The 19,200-nt window shown below is 49.1% G+C and overlaps 3 protein-coding genes across 4 annotated transcripts; 1 reads left to right on the forward strand and 2 right to left on the reverse strand.

Moving 5' to 3' along the window:
- Positions 1–12,356, reverse strand: gphna (gephyrin a). Of its 2 annotated transcripts, XM_015969117.3 has the most exons (24): positions 12,106–12,356; positions 9,817–9,895; positions 9,685–9,742; positions 9,325–9,417; positions 7,569–7,663; positions 7,430–7,496; positions 6,910–7,197; positions 5,232–5,327; positions 3,708–3,845; positions 2,995–3,037; positions 2,780–2,917; positions 2,616–2,708; positions 2,481–2,536; positions 2,228–2,347; positions 2,091–2,149; positions 1,845–1,998; positions 1,651–1,772; positions 1,418–1,505; positions 1,152–1,225; positions 1,004–1,068; positions 692–795; positions 502–598; positions 259–397; positions 1–188 (listed from the first exon to the last, which is right to left on the reverse strand). In XM_015969117.3, the coding sequence occupies exons 1-23, from the start codon at positions 12,326–12,328 to the stop codon at positions 264–266; spliced, it is 2,484 nt and encodes an 827-aa protein (XP_015824603.3). In that variant the 5' UTR covers positions 12,329–12,356; the 3' UTR covers positions 1–188; positions 259–263. The 2 variants fall into 2 exon arrangements, with proteins under 2 accessions (XP_015824603.3, XP_015824604.3); XM_015969118.3 differs by lacking the exon at positions 5,232–5,327.
- A 2,062-nt stretch (positions 12,357–14,418) lies between these two features.
- tedc1 (tubulin epsilon and delta complex 1) lies at positions 14,419–17,748 on the forward strand. Its single transcript, XM_015969114.3, has 8 exons — positions 14,419–14,690; positions 14,978–15,062; positions 15,269–15,465; positions 15,538–15,675; positions 15,747–15,800; positions 15,901–15,987; positions 16,099–16,236; positions 16,309–17,748. The coding sequence occupies exons 1-8, from the start codon at positions 14,550–14,552 to the stop codon at positions 16,630–16,632; spliced, it is 1,164 nt and encodes a 387-aa protein (XP_015824600.3). The 5' UTR covers positions 14,419–14,549; the 3' UTR covers positions 16,633–17,748.
- On the reverse strand, positions 16,979–18,604 carry pth2 (parathyroid hormone 2). Its single transcript, XM_015969115.3, has 4 exons — positions 18,520–18,604; positions 17,670–17,774; positions 17,411–17,581; positions 16,979–17,325 (listed from the first exon to the last, which is right to left on the reverse strand). Exons 2-4 carry the CDS (start codon positions 17,771–17,773, stop codon positions 17,151–17,153), a joined length of 450 nt encoding a protein of 149 aa, XP_015824601.3. The 5' UTR covers position 17,774; positions 18,520–18,604; the 3' UTR covers positions 16,979–17,150.
- Between the last annotated feature and the right edge of the window lie 596 nt (positions 18,605–19,200).

Raw genomic sequence — 19,200 nt, forward strand, 5'->3', positions numbered from 1 at the left:
CGATCTCCTCAGAGCAGACCGGAGAGGATTCAGCCTGCGCTGGCTCCGATTGGCTGTTGCATATGACATCACAGCTAATGGCGACCAGATAGACATGCATCACTTCCTGCCCACCCCCCTCCCCACCTGTTTCCTGTCCAGACAAGAACTCCTGGCGTTGCCACGGTAACCGGTAGAGACACGATGGTCTGAGGAGAGAGAGAGACACGTGTGAGATGGTTGGCGCCCGCCTCGTGGCGAGAGGTGAGCCACACCTACCTGCATCATAGCCGCCCGATGACCATGACGTCCACGACCTCGCCCTTGTGCAGCTCCACGTACTGCTCCGTCTTGGGGGGCAGCATCAGCAGGCCGTTGGCGCTACGCATCGACATGAGTCTGCTGGACACCTGGTTACCTGGAAGCGCCGATGCCACAGACCATGTCAGACCAGGAGGTTTCCACGGAGAGCATCGCTGGTGACGCCAGAACTCACGTTGCTGTGGTTACGAGTAAACAAACCTGTGCTTTGGGCCCAGGGGAGGGGCTCCTGATGATGCCAGGTGAGAATGCAGCGATGGTACTCCGGTCTGGGGTCCAGCTTCACGTCACAGGACAGCTGGAGAAGCAGACGGATGCGGAGCAACGTGAGATTATCGCTGCACCCATGCCTCCATGCTGTCTGCTAACATAGCATCCTGTGTAGTCTCACCCTAGCTTTAATTATAGTGGGTCTGGGGTCCAGGATGCCCTGCATCTTCCTCAGAGCGGGAATCACAAACAGGTTACAGGTCACCACAGCCGACACGGGATTACCTGGAAAAGGCAAACGGAATATTCAGACAGCCAAGCGAGGCTTCGCCGAAGGGGGAAATGATGTCAGAACACCAGTTCTTTCCGTTTTATCTGCGTTTGCCAGCGCTACTGCTGAGGGGAGCGCGCCGCTTTAGGAAGCAACGGGAAAATGTTTTTATCCCAAAAGAGAAATGAAAAAGACCCGATCAGAGGGCTCAGATTCACAAACCTGGGAGAGCGAAGATGAGCTTACGCGTTCCATCAATGTCGACTGTGGCGAAGGTAGTGGGAAGACTGGGAACAGAAAGAGTTACAGCACTGGTTATGGTCCGGAAGCACGACATCCAGGAATCAGGAACGGAACCCGGTCAGCTCACCCTGGTTTCATAAACACCCGCCCGAAGTGGATCTGAGCGTGAAGATCGATATCTAGCACCTGTTTCAGGTAGTCCTGATACACACACACACACACACACACACACACACACACACACACACACACACACACACACACACACACACACACACACACACACACACACACACACACACACACACACACACACACACACACACACACACACTTTAACTCAACAGTCTTCAGTCAGACATTAATGGAACCAGGTCAGAGGGGAGAGGTCACCTTTTCTCCCATGGACACTCCCCCTGAGGTGATGATGACATCAGCGCGGCTGATTCCCTCGTGTAGAGCGGACAGCAGGTCGTCGGGGCTGCGCGCGCACACACACACACACACACACACACACACACACACACACACACACACACACACACACACACACACACACACACCAGACTCGGTTGACACATGAACTTTTGACGAGGACGAGGTTTGTGAGGCTGAAATCGTCTCACTTGTCTCCGACGATGCCGAGGTTGATGGTGGGGTATCCGTGCTCCTGGATGGTGGCTAGAAGGGTGGAGCGGTTTGAGTCTCGGATCTTTCCAGGGTGGAGGTCATCCTCTGGGTTCAACAGCTAAAACCAGAACCGCACGTGAGCCTAACCAAGTCTCGTGTTGCGCCTTCGCCTCCGTTTCTGCGGTTTCACCTCGTTTCCTGTAGACATGACGGCCACCACGGGGAATTTGTGCACGCTGACCTCGGTCACGCCCACGGTGGCCAGCAGGCCGATCTCTGACGGGCCCATGTGTGTCCCCTTGGCCAGCACACACTCCCCGCGCCGGATGTCGTGGCCGATCGGCCTGTCGAGACACACAAACGTCATTTCAGAGTCATACTGATGCTGGCAGGGGTCAGGAGGTCTCCGACGAATCATCCCATCTTTTTATTCTACCTGATGTCCTGCCCGGGCCGGGCCTGGACCATGATCCTCACCTCCAGCTCCTCCGTGCCCTGAAACACACACACACACACACACACACACATTATCCAACACTAGACCCGGGGACAATCAGCTGACGAGCTTCTTACATCCTCGGATTCCCTCAGCAGCTCGGTGTCTTCCACCTGGACCACGGCGTCGGCTCCACACGGGATGGGAGCGCCGGTCGTCACCCTCATCACCTGCCCCGGCATCACGGTGTGGGTGGGCTGGACACACAAAGCCTTACTGTGGTTGGCTGTTCTGAACACACGGCCACCCTAACTCCTGTGACTAAAGGTTCTGTTCGGTTCTGCCGCTGCCGGACCGAAGGAACACCTGGGATTGTGTCGTGGGCGTTACCTGCTGTCCAGCCTGCGACTCCCCCACGATAAAACGATCTCCAGGACCGTCAGCAGCTACAGGTCAGAGGTCAGCATCGGGTTAGTTAGGCAGCGGTTACCTCTTACCTCGTCTGATCAGCTGATCCGGACTCACCCCGAACAGCGTAGCCGTCCTTAACGGAGGCGGGAAACGGAGGAAGGTTGTCTTTGGCATAGATGTCCTGAGCGAGCACACGACCCAACCCATCTGGAGCAGAACCCGGGTTAGAGCCGACTCGTCGGCGGGACCGTGACCACACCCCCCCACTAAAGCCTCACCTCTGTAGTTAATGACTTCGATTCCCAGGATAGGGGTCATCTCCAGAACGGTGATGAAAGCTTTGTCCATCGACGTGAGCGGGAATGGAGACATGCGATGACGCCGCGCCACCTTCCTGATGTCGACGGCGCTGTGGCCTGAAAGCACAACCAATCAGAGAAGGGCGTGAGGAAGCCATGAAGAGGACGCTTAAGGCGGGGTGAACGGGACTTACTGGCTCTCAGGATGTTCTCGTTGCTGCCACAGCGAGATTGGACCTGCAGAGAAACACAAACAAGGTCCGAACATAAAACAGCTGATCAGAACTCGGCTCGGAGCCCTGAACACCAGAGCCCGTCGGCAGCGCCAGAGGAACCGGAGAAGGAATCCAACACCAGGAAAATGAGTTAGATCCGGGTTTCTCTACCAAACTCCCACTCTGAGACAATTCCAGCATCATCCGAGTTTCCTTTTCTCTGAATGAACTGGGAGAGCTTTTAGATGTGAATGCACCACAACTGAATCTCACGGTCCCATTCACTCCCACTCGGCTCCAAACACACGAGTCCCGTGACTTTTCATTTGGTGAAAACTGTCACGCTCTGCCAGGTGGATCCAATTTTCATTTGTTTCTTTCATTAGAAACAGGATTTTCACAAAAAGTTTGATTAAAACTTTAAAATTTCCTCCAATTGTTGGTTTGTCACGACAGTAAAAGATTCAGAGAAGAAGAAGAAGAGCTAAGAAACTCTAATCATGCAGGAACTGTCAGCAGATGGAGCTCCAGGAACCCGACACTGGAACTTCAGACTTCCCGCAGTCACGTGACTCCATCAGCTTACAAGTTTGGGAGAGATTTGGTTTACGTTGATCCCGGTGTGTGTGTGTGTGTGTGTGTGTATGTGTGTGTGTGTGTGTGTGTGTGTGTGTGTGTGTGTGTGTGTGTACCTTAGGGGTCGGGCAAGAGGCGGTAGAAAGGCGGGATGTTGCCTGTGTTGCCCGCGGTGATTCGGAAGGGGTGGAGCTTAAAGAGGCTGAATCTCGAGGAAGCACCTGAACGCCTCGAGAAATGATCGAGTCCGGGATCTACACACACACACACACACACACACACACACACACACACACACACACACACACACACACACACACACACACACACACACACACACACACACACACACACACACACACACACACACACAGAGAGAGAGTCAGTCGAGGTCTAGTTCCTCTCAAACACACTGTGCAAAAGTCTTAAGGCGCTGTTGGTTTTATCCAGGAAAAAAAACGTGAATGTCTTCAGGAACGGTTTTCCAGACTTCCTAAAAGCATTCCAAAGCTCTTTTTTGTACTTTTGCTGCTTTTTGTGTGATTACACCTGAAGATGAGTCCGACACCAGCTCATTATCGTACAACCGACTGCACAGGAAGTGTGTTTGGGATCATTTCAGGCCAACTGGAACCATTTCTGCTGGAGCGTCAGCCAACCAGCACCACGAGCTGAGAGATGATGGAGCTCTCAGGTCCTACTTCTGTCCTCCAGGCTGTTCCGGTTTAACAGAGATGGGCGACTCGGGGAAAACACCAGATGAGGATTTTCTTAACTTTTTTTAAACTGATTTAATCGACTAGGAGACTAAAGATCAGCTGCTAACCACACCTTTAGCTTTATTTTGACTAACACACACTAAAGCCCACCGGATCAAGGTGTGTCACGTCTGAAACGGTCCGGGGGAAACATGTTCTGTGTGTTAGATCCAGCGTGATGATCGTACGATCACTCCGCCTTGGCAGAACGCGCCTACTTTTAATCTCATGGTACAAGAGCTGACACGAAGGTAAAACCACAGAGATGAGGAGTGGTCTAAGACTTTTGCACGGCAGCAAAACCCATTCGATCAGCTGAAACTCACCTGAACAGGTGAAACTAAAGCGCTCCTCCACACAGACTCCGCTGCAGCTAGGAGCCCTCCAATCAAATGTTTTAAATGAAGGTGTGACAGGATTACGGGTGTTTAGGCGGGAGCGGGCGAGGCGACCGTCAGGATCAGTGTGTGGCACATTCACAAAGGACTGAGAAAGCCCCAAAGCAAAGGCACACATCTCACTAATCTCTCATAAACGGAGTCTGACAACAGTTTAACACCTAATGTACTATAAAAGACACGTTAAGTAGATTAAATTAGACTCCCTACTTGCTGCAGAGGAGAAGGACAACTTGTACCGAGGACAAGCGATGAGACCAAAGTCCCGTTCTGACCTCAGCTTTCATGTTCACAGACACGAAGGTCAGAAACGTTCAGATCCTTCAAACCAAACAGGAAACTATCAGCTGGAAGATAAAGTAACCCGTAAGAGCTGGAGAGGATTCTGGTGAGTGTGGTTCACGAGATGGTCCTGATGAGAGGGAAACCACAGAGTAAGGAGAGACCGGGTGGGGGTGGGGGGGGGCAGGTGTTCACATCTCACCTGATGGTCATGACTACAGGTGAAATGAGCAGGAGGAGCAGGTGTGTTTCCAGGCAGGTAGGGAGCTCCCTTAGCCATGACCCCAGCATGGTTGGTCTGGTGAGTGAACACACACACACACACACACACACACACACACAAGCACGCACGCACACACACACACACACACACACACAGGCATGCACACACACACACACACACACACACACACACACACACACACACACACACAAGCACGCACAGACACACACACACACACACACACACACACACACACACACACACACACACACACACACAGGCATGCACACACACACACAAGCACGCACACACACACACACACACACACACACACACACACACACACACACACACACACACACACACACACACACACACAGGCATGCACACACACACACAAGCACGCACACACACACACACACACACACACACACAGGCATGCACACACACACACAAGCACGCACACACACACACACACACACACACACACACACACACACACACACACACACACACACACACACACACAGGCATGCACACACACACACACACACACACAGGCAGGCATGCACACACACACACACACACACACACACACACACAGGCACGCACACACACACACACACACACAGGCACATGCACACACCGGCACGTGCACACACACGCACACACACAGGCACGTGCACACACACACACACACACACACACACACACACACACACACACACACATATGGAGATGAGATGATGTGAACCAACAATGACTCTAAAGATGATTTAAATCCTCTGCACATGCACCGATTCTGGTTTTGAGATCCAAAACCAGTTTCTGATTCTTGTTCAGCTCTGGTCCAGTGAAACCAGTTCATCTCAAAGAAAAAAAACGATGAGTCGTTTTAAATTTCCACTTAACTTGAAACTTGTCGACCTGGAAGTAAATCTGTTGCTTCTGTGGATTCGTGTTGGGTGACGGTGCGTTCATGGGCTGAAATAAAAACCGATTTCAAAGTTTCTCTTTGGCTGAACATTGGCTCATTGCGATCACTGGCCAGTTTTTGGAGCATCTTTAATTATGTGTGATATGAATTAAATTATCTGTAAAATAAATTAAATTATCTGATATAAAGAGAAAAAATAAGGAAAACTTAATTTTTTTGAAGCTTCTCAACTCTGAATCACAGAAATAATCTTAACTCAAGGGATGAGCCGGGTGAGGCGTCGACACCAAACGTACAGAACAAATCTTATGATGATGATGATGATCCAGGGGTGTCCAAACGGTGGCCCACGGGCCATTTTCAGACCTCTGGCTGGTTTTTTGTGTCCCTCAACTCAAAATAAATAAACAGCATAATTTTGTCCTCCAGGACCTCCCGTTGGACATCGTTGGGCTCCGGTTATGTTTTTCATGTGGGGTCGAGCAACAGATGCAGGAGAATAAATAATCTAAAAGGATCTTTTCTTTGAACTACTGAGTTTATTTTGTTAAGCAAGTAAACAAAATTCTACAAATAAATTCTTTTAATTTGAAAATCTCGTTCTGCGGTCGCTGAGGACTAAAAGTGTTCGGACACCTCTGAACAAGCTGGAAACGTCTCCCCTTCAGAACCGGCAGAACAAACAGACCGGCGCGCCTCTCCTTCAGGTCAGCTGCTTACCTTGGCAGCGATGGCGGCCGCGGTGATGTGGGAGGAGCCGTGCTGGTGATGGTGGTGGTTGTGCCGCCCCCTCCTCCGGTCCTCCTCCTCCTCGTCTTCTTCCTCGCACTGGGTGCCGCGCTCCATGGTGTGCGTGTTAGAGTTAGTGTTAACGTGCGTGTTGGTCATCAGCGAGGATGGCGAGGGCAGCTGCTCAAGAGCGGCGTGCGTGGATCTGATCCTGACGGCGGCCTCGCGCAGCAGGTCAATGGCGTGAGGCAGAGCAGGCAGGATGAACTGGAAACACTCCTACAGGAAAGAGGAGCGTTTCAGCATCCTCACAACCCGCATGACGGTACGGTCGGGTCATCTACGCCCAAAGGTTAGAGCACTCTAACAAACCTTCACCATCTACGTCCATTTGAACTCAAACACAACAGAAGTGGCCAAATGTTCCATCTTTGCTTCATGTGTTTATTGGAGAACTTCCAAACCTTCTCAGTGGAGTCAAACCGAGTGAAGGAACAGGTGAAAAACTCACCTGTGAGCCTTTCTTGCTGCCTGGAAGGTTGATAATCAGAGTTTTCCCACGAATCCCACAAACTGGCCTGGAAACGAGGCAGACAACGCTCATTAGAGCCAGAGAGGATCAGACAAGGTGAGAGCAGGCGCACGTTTACCTGGACAGCATCCCGAGAGGCGTAACGTTGAGCGACCCCATCAGCATGGCCAGAGCCATACCCGGAGCCTCCCGCTCGATCACCTCCCTGGTGGCCTGTGACGTAGCAACAAAACGTCCGTTTAATCCCTCAGAAAAGACATTTGAAGAGGTTAATAGACTTTAGTGAGGGATGGTAATGGCCTGTATGTGTATAGCGTCTTCGTAGGGTTCTACAACCCCCCAAAGCGCTTCACAACACAATCAGTCATTCACCCATTCACACACTGGTGGGGATGAGCTACGATGTAGCCACAGCTGCCCTGGGGCGCTCTGACAGAGGCGAGGCAGTCGAACGCTGGCGCCACCGGCCCCTCCGACCACCGCCAGCAGGCAAGGCGGGTTAAGTGTCTTGCCCAAGGACACAACAGCAGCATTCTCTGGGTGGAGCCGGGATTGAACCTGGACAACCCGCTCTCCTTCCTAAGCTACTGCCGTCCTTCGTAGTTTAGCAATTTCTACAAGCTAATGTATCTCAAACTACATGACAAACACACAAAACACAATTACTTATCATTTAAATAGAAGAAAAACATACTGTATGTGTGACAGGGCGAAAGGCAACGAGGATTAGAAAATAACTTATAGTCCGTTCAGGGACCCATGAGCCAGAGGGAGAGGGGAGCAGCCTTGTACCTCCCCAGAGAGGAGGCGCCTTAGGCTACACGCTAACAACACTGGTCAAAATAACAGCTAGTTAGCAGGTAGGCTTTAAGCTACCTACAATGGTTTAAGTAACAGCTAGTTAGCAGCTATGCTGCATGCTAAATTGGCCTAAATTACAGCTAGTTAGCAGCTAAGCTACACGCTAACAACACTGGTCAAAATAACAGCTAGTTAGCAGCTATCCTACATGCTAAACTGGCCAAAGTGACAGCTAGTTAGCAGCTATGCTGCATGCTAAATTGGCCTAAATTACAGCTAGTTAGCAGCTAAGCTACACGCTAACAACACTGGTCAAAATAACAGCTAGTTAGCAGCTATCCTACATGCTAAACTGGCCAAAGTGACAGCTAGTTAGCAGCTACCCTACATGCTAAACTGGCCAAAATTACAGCTAGTTAGCAGCTAAGCTACACGCTAAACTGGCCAAAATTACAGCTAGTTAGCGGCTAAGCTACATGCTAACAGCACTGGTCAAAATAGCAGCTAATTAGCAGGTAGGCTTTAAGCTACCTACACAGGTTAAATTAACAGCTGGTTAGCAGCTAGTTTACAAGCTAAGCGGTCTAAAATAGCAGCTAGCTAGGCTACATGCTACACTGACCCAACCACTGAAAAGTATATAAATGTGTCACTCTTTTCGACAAATACCACAGAAGAAGATCCACAGCACGCTTCCTGTAGTCCTCGTTTACCTTATTTACAGGACGTACTGACAACCTCTGGTTGTGTCTGATTAAGCACGTGTGTGTGAACTTAAAGTACGTAACTTGTTACATGTGACAGAGTCGTGTGTGTGAGCGGCCTCCACGACCCTGACAAACACAAAAATACGATCGACTTCACCTTAAAAAGTTTTTACTTGGACTTTTGATCCACTGCCAATCTCTTGCACATCTTGTCATACTGATTTGTTTTTCTTTGTGTGTGTGTGTGTGTGTGTGTGTGTTTTATTTTACATTAGTTATTCTCTTGGTTTGCCACAGAAAGCCGTTTTAGAGAAATATTCCAATAATCTGATCCAGTTAAAGTCAAACAGGAAGCTTGTGTTCTACCTCAGGTGTGACATCTCGTGGTGCAAAGCCAGTTCCTCCAGTAGTGAGAATGAGATTCAGCTCCTGTTCATCACACCACTCCAGAAGAGTTTCCTGTATGGATTCAAAACAGCCAGGTTCAACCAGGTAGTCAATAAAAAACAGGCTTCGTTTACAAATAAAAACGTCTAAAAGCTCCTTGATCCTTCCTGCAGCTGTTGTTACCAAAGCTTTGTTTTTCTGCCCACGGGATCGAGGTCCTTCAGGAAATGTAAACTCTTCAGTTTAAACTGTTGAAATGCTAAACTGGTCGTAGACGGCGGAGCGCTGAGCTACACTGAGATGTTGAGACGATGCATTGTGCAGACGTAAAGCGTGTACCTTGATTTCTTCAATCTCATCTGGAACGATCTTGTAGGCTGCGATGGCTCCTCCCAGTCTGGAGGAAGAAAATCGGCAGTGGTTAGTTAAACACGAGGATTCACACGTGTCCGTGTTCCTGTCAGGACTCACAGAGACGGGTCGTGGACCAGGTCCTTCAGGTTGACTCCGCTCCTGTCTTCTGCCAGGTTCTTGAAGCAGCTGTCGCTGACTGAGGAGGGAAAAGTCTAAATTATCAGGTGGAAGCTAAGTCATTCATCCATCACCACTTGTCCATGGCCAGGCTGTAGAGGTAGCGGGTCCAGAAGGGAAGCCCAGACCTCCCTCTCCCCAGAGACCAATTTCAGCTCCTCCTGGGAATCCCAAGGCAACCCCAGACCAGAGAGGAGATATAATCCCTCCAGAGCATGGACGTAATATTCACTTTAGAAGTGTGTGTGTGTGTGTGTGTGTGGGGGGGGGGGGGGGGGGGGTTGTATCTTTACAGTATGCTCTAATGGGAGACCGGCTTCAACACAAACGGTTGTTTTCTGCTTGGTCCTAGAGCTCAACCAGTGTCGGTTTAATATAGAGTAATATTGTTTTTGGATGGTGAAAAGTGCAGGGGTCAAAACTTGACTTTGGAAAAAGTGGGGGGGGGGGACATGCCCCCCCCAATTACATCCATGCTCCAGAGAGTTCTGGTTCCGACCCGGAGTCATCCAGAGGGAGGTGACCAGCAGACTCCTTCTGACGAGGAGCAGTAGGAGGAGGAGGCTGAGGGAAAACTTGGATCCGGATTTCAGAGCTTTGCCCTCCAGCTCAGCTCATTCCTCACAAACCAGAACAACATCCTCATTCCTGCACAAAGCCCTGATCCTGCAGTCCACCAATCAGAATCAAGACACCAGGACACCTGGACTCCTCCTAAGGAGGCAGAGACCTCTACTCATCCAGATTACAAACAAGTCAACCTAATCCAGGTATTTATTTAAATAATGACACTCGTTGGCCTGACTCCTTTTCTGTGTGTTTATGCTGAACGGTCAAGGTGATCACGTGTCATATCCGTCCTGTTCCTACCAGCTCGGTGGCCTAGTGGTAGAGTGTCTGCCCTGAGACTGGGAGATGAGGGTTCGATTCCTGGTCGGGTCGTACCAAAGACTTAGAAAAAATGGGACCCAACGCCTCCCTGCTTGTCACTCAGCACTAAAGGGTTGGATTGAGGGGTTAAACCACCAAATGGTTCCCGAGCGCGGCCGTGTCTGCAGCTCACCGCTCCCCCAGGGGATGGGTCGGATGTGGAGAACTAACGTCACACACACACATCAGTGTGTGTGACAACCATTGGTGACAGCTGATGGGACTTCACCTTTAATTCCTAGAACCAGAGCTGAAAGCAACCGGAACTAGTCTAGCTAAAGAAATGAAGGCTGGATCAGGACCTTTAACCGGGCTAAAAATTCAGTTACGAGAACTTTGGATTCTAAACCTGATCTAAACCTGATATTTGTAGTAAAACTCCCGCTGTCAGCCTGATGTCTGAGCGCGTGAAGGGGGACATGTGACAGCAGCAGCTGCAGGCCTCTTCATCCTCCTCCTCCTCCTCAGCATCACCTCCACATCCCCCTCCCTCTGCCTCCACTAAAGGCGCTTACTGGTGGCTCTAACTGGTCCCAGTCCTCCTGAGCATGACTCGGAGGCGAAGATCAGCTGAGCTAATCTGATCTGGAGTCATTTTAGCTCGGCGCTGCGTTGCGTCCTGTCCTCTGGCTGTTCGGAGCCAGGCGCAGGAGGAGTCGTGATTACTGATGCTGTGTGAAACATGTCTGGTTTATTGGAATCCACGGAGCCCAGATGTTGTGAAACATCTGTAAACGTTAGAGTTAACGGGCTTAACGGCGGGAGACACGTCGGACCTGCAAAGGGACACGGATGCAGCTCGTGTAGGCTCAGCAGCGCTTCGTTACAAGAAAATATAACGTTCCCTTCGGTTAAGCTGGAATGTTCACCGGAACCAGACCGGAAAAATAGATGTTTTAATTTCAAAATAAAAGCTCCCACTGTTAATTAACAGCAAGCGTTCGCTAAGAATAACCGCTCGCGCTAAGTTTTGAAAGCGCAAACCGGGGTTTCCGTTCCTCCATGGCGGTCTTGACGCTAAATAAAATGGCTCAATGCACCGACGTTAAGCTGTTTAACGCACATCTGAACATGACAGCAGGTCTTCACAAGCAGATTCAGACACAACTAAACTACGATTCACGAATGAGCCGCTGAGTAATCCCGCATCTGTCCGAGCGGTCACGGGAGGCAGCCGGTTAGCTTGCTGCTAGCTACCAGCTGGCTCTGCAGAGGAGACGGCTCGGTTCGTGACAGCGACGACAAAACGGCACCGAGGTGCCGCGTTTGCACGTCTTTCTAACCAAACCGCGTCCTTACCGGTCAGGATCCCCACACGGGTCTGGTGGTCGTGGTTAGTGAGCACCATCCCGTCCGCCGCCATGTTTACAACCTCTGTCTGCACTGACGGCTCATACGTAGAGCCGGAGCGGCGTCGGTGTGCAGCCTGCTGCTGCGGCGGCGGCGGCTGATGCGCCTCCGGAGGATGACCCGATCTCTGCACACATGTACTTATGTCCTTTAGAGGAAACGACCTCCACATGCACGGATTCTACCTCCAGAGGCAGCCATGAAGGAGGTTCTGACCCAGACATGAGCATCATTTAAATTTACACCCTGCAAAAATTACTTCAATAAATTCAGTTCATATAAAGAGTTGGTGGTGATCTTTGATAAACGACCTGCACTTGTGAAGGGCCTTAAAGAGTCAGAGAACACTTCAGAGTGCTTCACACTGCAGTGAACCATACACACACTGGTGGTGATGAGCTACCATGCAGCCACAGCTACCCTGAGGCACACTGACAGAGGTGAGACTGACATACACAGGTGCCACCGGTCCCTGCAACCACCACCAGCAGGCAAGAAGGGTGAGCTGTCTTTCCCAAGAACACAACAGCAGATCTCCCTGCAGGGATTGATCCTGCAAACGTCTGATTACCGGCCTCCACCAATCTAAAGCAGGGATGTCCCAAAGCTTAATTTATACTTCTCCGTCTGCGTCGGGAAGGATGCATGCAACGCCTATCCATCATTTCAAGGGCTCTCCAGCAGGCTGGCAAGGAAGGACGGAGTCAAGCTCTCTTTTCTAAACATACATCCGTCAAGATAGAGAATGCAAGTTTGTGATTGGTCAGGACGCCCTCAAAAACATGAAGAAAGCTGAGGATATCTAGTGTCTGTAAAATGATATCTTATTGCACCTTTAAAGTTCAGATTTCAGGCTGAAGAAATCACAGATAGATCAAATATAGGTCTATAAAGACTTACCCGGTTAACTCCAACACAAATTCTCACTGACTTTTACCAAAAGACGACATTTGAGCTCCGTGCACAACATGACTAAATCCAGCAAACGTGACACCAGAAAGTGACCCGGATCCTAACATTTATTATTCAGAGCCAGCAACTAGAAAACACCCATCAGAACCAGGGAAGCAGACATTTATGGCCCGCAGATGCATACATTTACTTTTTCCTTGCTTATTAAAAAAATCTCGCTCTGATTATTTTTGTTCTTTGTGCTTTATTTATCGACTGCAGCCACAGAACCATCTCATAGTCCAGTTTAGTGTTTAATCTGTTAACCTGCATTTTAAATACTTCTTTTAAGAAGTCTCAGGTAAACTGACTCCAGTCTGAGTCCAATAGAATAGAATAGATAGAATAGACTTTATTGATCCCACAGTGGGGAAATTCACTTGTTGTAGCAGCACCAAAGAGAAGAGTTTGAAGAAAAACAATAGCAAAGGTACATGTTTATACACATAGGCAGTACGCTAGCATTGTAACCTTTGACCACTGAAACCACAAATAAAAAAGAAAAAAATCTGGGTTCCAACACTATGCAGCATACTGTAAGAGGCACGGACATACAATGTAAATCCGGTATTAAACGAGTATTAAACAATACTGAATATTGTGTGACAGTGTGAGCGTCACTGTATGCAGATTGATCATGCGCCCTGGCTACGTCGCCAGGGGGATGTCCCTTTGGCTGACTGGTTAGCGCGCGACTCTCACCTGGGAGTCTGGGGATCGAATCCCGCCCAGGCCCTTGTCTCTCCACCTTGCCGCAATTGCATTGGTGTTATTGTGTACCAGTATAATGCCAGTACCAGTTAAACTGAGGACTTCTACACTCTTACTGCAGAGGGGATGAATGACCTATGGTAGCGTTCTGTTTTACATTTGGGATGTCTCAGTCTGCCTCTGAAGGAGCTGTCCATGGTCTCCACTGTGGGATGCAGTGGGTGGGAGGGTTTTTTTTAAGATGGTGGTCATCTTCCTCCTCAACTGAATCCAGTGGGCCGCTCAGAACCGTTCAAGTGTTGTTCAAATATAATATAATGTTCTCTTAATGAAACATGACTTTAATCATCAGCAGAAAATCCACCTGTACGCTGCAGGAATGTGTTGTAAAAATTGCAAACTGAGATGTGTTGTAATTTTTTTAATACATTTGATCAAAAACGTTATTTAAACAAATAAATATATATATTTATCTTCTTAAATACATTATTAAAACGTTCAACTTTCAAATGAAACAGTATTTTATTGTTTATTTTAATGTTGTCGGCCGCCCCTCCTCCTTTAATCCTGTTGTCTGATTAGCCCACACAGACTGAGATCACTTCCTTAGCAACGACCGGAAGTTGTCGTTCTGAGCGCGTGCTGGGGGGTTCGCGGGCGCTGGGAATTAGCAGCTAGCTAACTAGCTCTCTGTGGGACCGACAGTCCGCCGAATCGGTGGAGCGACGGACATGAAGCGAACTCAGGCGGCTGTGAGTGTGGAGGTGAAGCGGGTGATCGGAGCTCTCTGCAGGCTTTTAGCGGCCCTCGGTCTGGACTCTGTACCCACACCGGAGGCTTTCAGGCGGGCGAAGTTTGGAGGAAGAACCGAGGTGCGTTCAATGACAAATGTCTGCTTCCGGTTTTCAGAAAATCTTGTTGAAACCTTCTGCTGGTGTTGAAAGCACGTTCTGTGTATGAAACGTGCTTTCTAAAAGCTTCTGAGAGCTTCGGGGAAAACGAAGGAAAACTCTGATATTTGGGTTTCTGGTTATTGACTGCTTCTGGCCACCACCTGATGTTCACTAAACCTCCAAACAGCCATCCACATCTCACCTCGGTTTTGGATTATAATCCTATCCAGGTGTGACTAGATGACCACATTTAGTTCCTTTTCCAGGAGGACCAGTTTTGGCAGCTTCTTTCTGACATCCTTCAAACATCTGGGATCGTTTCCTGCCAGACTCGAACTCAGCTGGCAGCAGGTCAGTTTTAAACATGTTAGCTAGAATATAATCTGTAATCTGGATACATCCCATGATAAGAGATAAAACAAAAATCAGTTCCTGTTCAGCATTTTCTCTTCATGGTCCCAGATGAATGAATGAGGATGAAGACGTGTCTTCAGAAACCGGATAAAATCCTGATGTTTCCTGAAGGTTTGGTGACGTTTGGAGTGGTTTTGTTTCAGATCACAGGAAGCTGGTGGCTGCAGGTCTCTGGCAGACCGGTTACCATGCCGACTGGATGTACAGGAGGGATAGAGGGAGTTTCTCCTGCAGAGACCTCCTCCTGGCGCTCGGCTGGCTGCTGGCTGCAGGAACTCTGGAGAAGCTGGTGACGTTTCAAGTGGAGCAGCTGGACGGATCTCTGCTGTCACCGGTTCCTGTACGTATGGATCTCAGCAGCAGCTGGTACCTGCATGCAGACAGTTAGGGACTCAGGGCTTCTTTCTTTCAGTTGAAACCTGAGTTTTCTGGTGATGTTGAGGTGGACGCCGCCTCGCTGAGGAGACTTCAGTGGCTGATTGGACGTCTGAGACACCAGAGACGGATTCTGCTGTCAATGATAGGAGTTAGAACCCGGCTGCTTCATGATGTGAGAAGGTCTGCTCTGGTCATGTTCAGCAGTCACTGATGTTTAACTGAGAAGGTTTGTCACCTCTGTAGGTGCTTTCTGCCAGTGGGTCGTCCTCTGGTCAGAGCTGTGCTGCGCTGCAGGAGGTTTGTTTGTGAGCTTTAGTGAGTTAACTCCTTTAATAACTCCACGGGTCCAAACATCTGTACGTGTGTGTGTGTGTGTGTGTGTTTCTAAACGCTGTAGGACTGCTCTCGTCTCCAGCAGCTCTGTGACCTTCTGGAAGCCTTTATTAACTGGAAACGGGTGGAAAACATCTTCTGGACCTGGACGGTTGGTCAGATCAACACGACCCTCTGAACATCCTCCCGTTGGTTTAATCTGCTGAGTTTGTTTCCCCTGCATGAACTCTGTGTGTGTGTGTGTGTGTGTGTGTGTGTGTAGGACAGTGTGGTGGATTTGATGGCTCCTCCTGTACTGATGTCCTCTCTACCACCCCGTGGGAATCCAGCAGTTTGTTGCCATGGCGACGGGAGGCTGGGGAACCTGATTGAGCTGCTCCAGAACCTGCCCACTCCTCAGGTGTGCTACATGTGTTTTGTGGAACGTGAATAAAAAGGTCAACGCCTGATCCTCCCTGATCTCCTCTCACAGGAAGCTGAGAGGAAACAAACAGGAAGTAACAAGGAAGGATCAGGCCCCTCCCCCAGCCCTGCTCTCCTCTCTCTCCCATTCGTACCCTCCATTCCTGAGGTTTGTCGAGTCCGGCGGGAGGTGGAGAAGCCAGCGAGCAGGCCAGGTGGACCTCTGAGCCGACACGAAGCCCCAGGCGAGCTCCGGGTGTCTCGGGCTGTGGAGCTGCTGCTCCACGCTGAGACCCTGCTGCTGCAGAGGAGAGACGGGCGGAGGCGGGCCAACAGGATGCTGCTGCAGGAGTCCATCGACTGCCTGGAGGAGCTGGTGTTGATCCCTCGGTAGAAGATCTGAAACCAATCTCTTCACGTTTCTGACTCCGAGGGAAACGGGCCTCAGAGTTCTGTTATGAACATGTCCAGGGACATTTTTATAGAAGCTGATTTCATATGAACTAAACTCCAGCTGCAACTCGATCCTGTACAACCAGTGACAACCAGGAAGTAGAACTCATGTTTATGTTTCGTCCGCATTAAACCTGAACGCCACTAGGTGTCTCCCTGGAGCCGTGGAGCAGAGACCCCTCAGGACATCTGTGGGGTCTTCTGATCCGAGCCAGGACCAGAATCTGAGCGTATATCAGTCGGTGACTGCTGCTGTCCACGTGTGACAAAAGAAACACTTCATACCAGAGATTAAACCATTTATTCATTTACAGTCCGGTGACACAAACCCGCTTCAGATGGGAACATTTTCTTGGTGAATCGGGCGACTTGGCAGCGCTCTGAGCCTGACATGTTTTTAGATCGGACAAGTCCATCCTGGAATCTAAAGGTTTTATCCCAACAGCTCATGTCGGAGCCTCAGGAATTAACCACCAGGAGTTTCTGCATGTAGGAGTTGAGCCACTTCTGCCTCTCCATGGAGGTGAGCAGCTTGCTCTTCTCTCTGAAGGCAGCATCATCCGCCACCACCAAGTTCCTCTTCAGGAGCCGAGCTCCTTCAGATGCCCAGTCTGAGGGCCAGACCCCCTCCACGCTGAGGAGAAAACACAACAGGAGGAAACAAAGTCGGATCCCTCACGGGGAAAATGTTGGGATTCCCTGATGTGGGATTATATTACCTGGCCTCGGTCCTCTCCGGTGCGAACAGCCAGGCCTCCCTCATCAGACCACCCTTCCCCTCTGCAGACCTGAGGCCCGGCAACATCTGGATGTTCCAGTCGTGGAGGGAAATAGATGGGAAGAGGATGTCCCAGTCTTCCCGTTTTACTTCCTCTGGATCATCAGGATTCCTGGGATTAAATTTCCGGGAAGAATCAATGACATCAAACAGAAACGCTTCATTAGATGTTTGGTTTTTACTGAAAAATAAAAAAACACCTGAGAGGTAGTCGAGGCCGAGGGAAGCCGAAGGTCACCGAGGTCATTCCCAGAATGCAAAGCACCAGGAATGACATCCGGAGGAGAGCGGGAAACTCTGACATCCTAAAAACCAAATAAACACATTTAAAAAACTTTACTTTGTTCTTGTTTTACTTTTAGTATCAAAACAATAAAATCTTCCATTTCTTCTTTTTAGTGGAAGAAAGAAAAAAGTTTAGTTTTCATTAAAGAGCAAAAAATGTTTACATTTAAAAATGTTTGTTTATTCCGGCATCGCGGTGATGGACACGCCTTCAAGATTCAAACTTATTTCTCTGTTTGACTTTATTTTCTCCATCAGTGATTCAGCTTATCAGAAACTAAAGATCCGACCATTAAAGTATTAATGTTTTTATTTATTTGAATCCAGACAATCAGACCAAATGAAAGATTTTAATGGATCAGCAGCGTTTGAAATGTAGCCGAAGATGGTCTAGAAGGATTTTCATTTCCTTAATTTATTTAAATGAAAGAAGCTTTAAAGCAGATTCATGAGGAATCCCTCAGCTGGTAAAAATAAATACCAGCTGAATATAAAAGATCCTCACTGTCGTCACTAGGAAGCGTGGAAGGATACTTTGATTTCTTGTCTTAATTTAAGGAAATGAGTCATTTTATCAATAATGATTAAAATAATAAACTTTAAAGAAAAATGTGTTATTTTCCCCTCCTACTTATTTCAGGCTTTAATAATATTTAAAAAACCAAGAAGAACACATAAACACCAGTTTACATAATACAAATCTATATTACACACACCGCTATAATAGTACGAACTGATAAAAGCCGATACCTGATGAACTCTTACCTTCCTCTCTGTCGGCTGAAGCTGTTGATGAAACGCCGAACGTCTTATCTTCAGATGCTGGTTGTGTTTCTGCTGCAGGTCGAAGCAGGTGAGCACCTCTTATACACCTTAGTGCCATCCTGCACCCACCCCCCCTCCCACACACACACACACACACACGGGGGCGTAAACGCCCTCCAGCAGATCAATGGGCACCGGTCCAAGTGAAGAGCTCGTTAGCGTCTTGGAGCTGCAGCATCTCGTTACCGGACGTCGTTAAGCTGCAGAAAAACCAGCGTTTTCATTCATGACCGACCGCAGACGCAGAACACACGTCTTAGTCTAAAAAGATGTTTTATTCAGGTGGTAAAGCCTGATCTGACCTGCAGCAGGAGCACACCTCTTCTTATGAACATCTGGGAAACAGGGTTTTCCAGATGTTGCTCCCAGAGAAGCTTCCTGAAGGTGTGTCTGAAAAACCTCTAAAGGAAGGTTTTAGTCCCTGGTGTCTCCTTTAAACTGTCCCAAATTATCCACATGGGAACAATCCATTCATGTGATCCCTCCAGAGAGTTCTGGATCTGACCTGGGATCTGGAAGAGAGCAGGATGCATCCTGATCATGAACCTCCGTGGCTTTTCCATGAGGAGGAGCAGCAGCTCTGATCCAGACCTGGGGTCTCGTTCATCAAGCTAGCTTACG

Source organism: Nothobranchius furzeri, chromosome 18 (assembly GCF_043380555.1).
Source record: "Nothobranchius furzeri strain GRZ-AD chromosome 18, NfurGRZ-RIMD1, whole genome shotgun sequence".
NCBI lineage: Eukaryota > Metazoa > Chordata > Actinopteri > Cyprinodontiformes > Nothobranchiidae > Nothobranchius > Nothobranchius furzeri.

Bases quoted from the DNA above. Each gene is read 5' to 3' on its own strand.
- gphna (XM_015969117.3), bottom strand. From the start codon at position 12,328: ATGTGGAGGTCGTTTCCTCTAAAGGACATAAGTACATGTGTGCAGAGA. The intron at 3,038-3,707 runs GTACACACACAC...GTTTCTCTGCAG, and splicing joins CCTCTTGCCCGACCCCTAAG to GTCCAATCTCGCTGTGGCAG. The intron at 599-691 runs GTGAGACTACAC...CTGCTTCTCCAG, and splicing joins CCACTATAATTAAAGCTAGG to CTGTCCTGTGACGTGAAGCT.
- tedc1 (XM_015969114.3), top strand. From the start codon at position 14,550: ATGAAGCGAACTCAGGCGGCTGTGAGTGTGGAGGTGAAGCGGGTGATC. The intron at 15,801-15,900 runs GTTTGTTTGTGA...TAAACGCTGTAG, and splicing joins GCTGTGCTGCGCTGCAGGAG to GACTGCTCTCGTCTCCAGCA. The intron at 15,988-16,098 runs GTTGGTCAGATC...GTGTGTGTGTAG, and splicing joins ACATCTTCTGGACCTGGACG to GACAGTGTGGTGGATTTGAT.
- pth2 (XM_015969115.3), bottom strand. From the start codon at position 17,773: ATGTCAGAGTTTCCCGCTCTCCTCCGGATGTCATTCCTGGTGCTTTGC. The intron at 17,582-17,669 runs GTGTTTTTTTAT...ATTTAATCCCAG, and splicing joins CGGCCTCGACTACCTCTCAG to GAATCCTGATGATCCAGAGG. The intron at 17,326-17,410 runs GTAATATAATCC...TTTTCTCCTCAG, and splicing joins CCGGAGAGGACCGAGGCCAG to CGTGGAGGGGGTCTGGCCCT.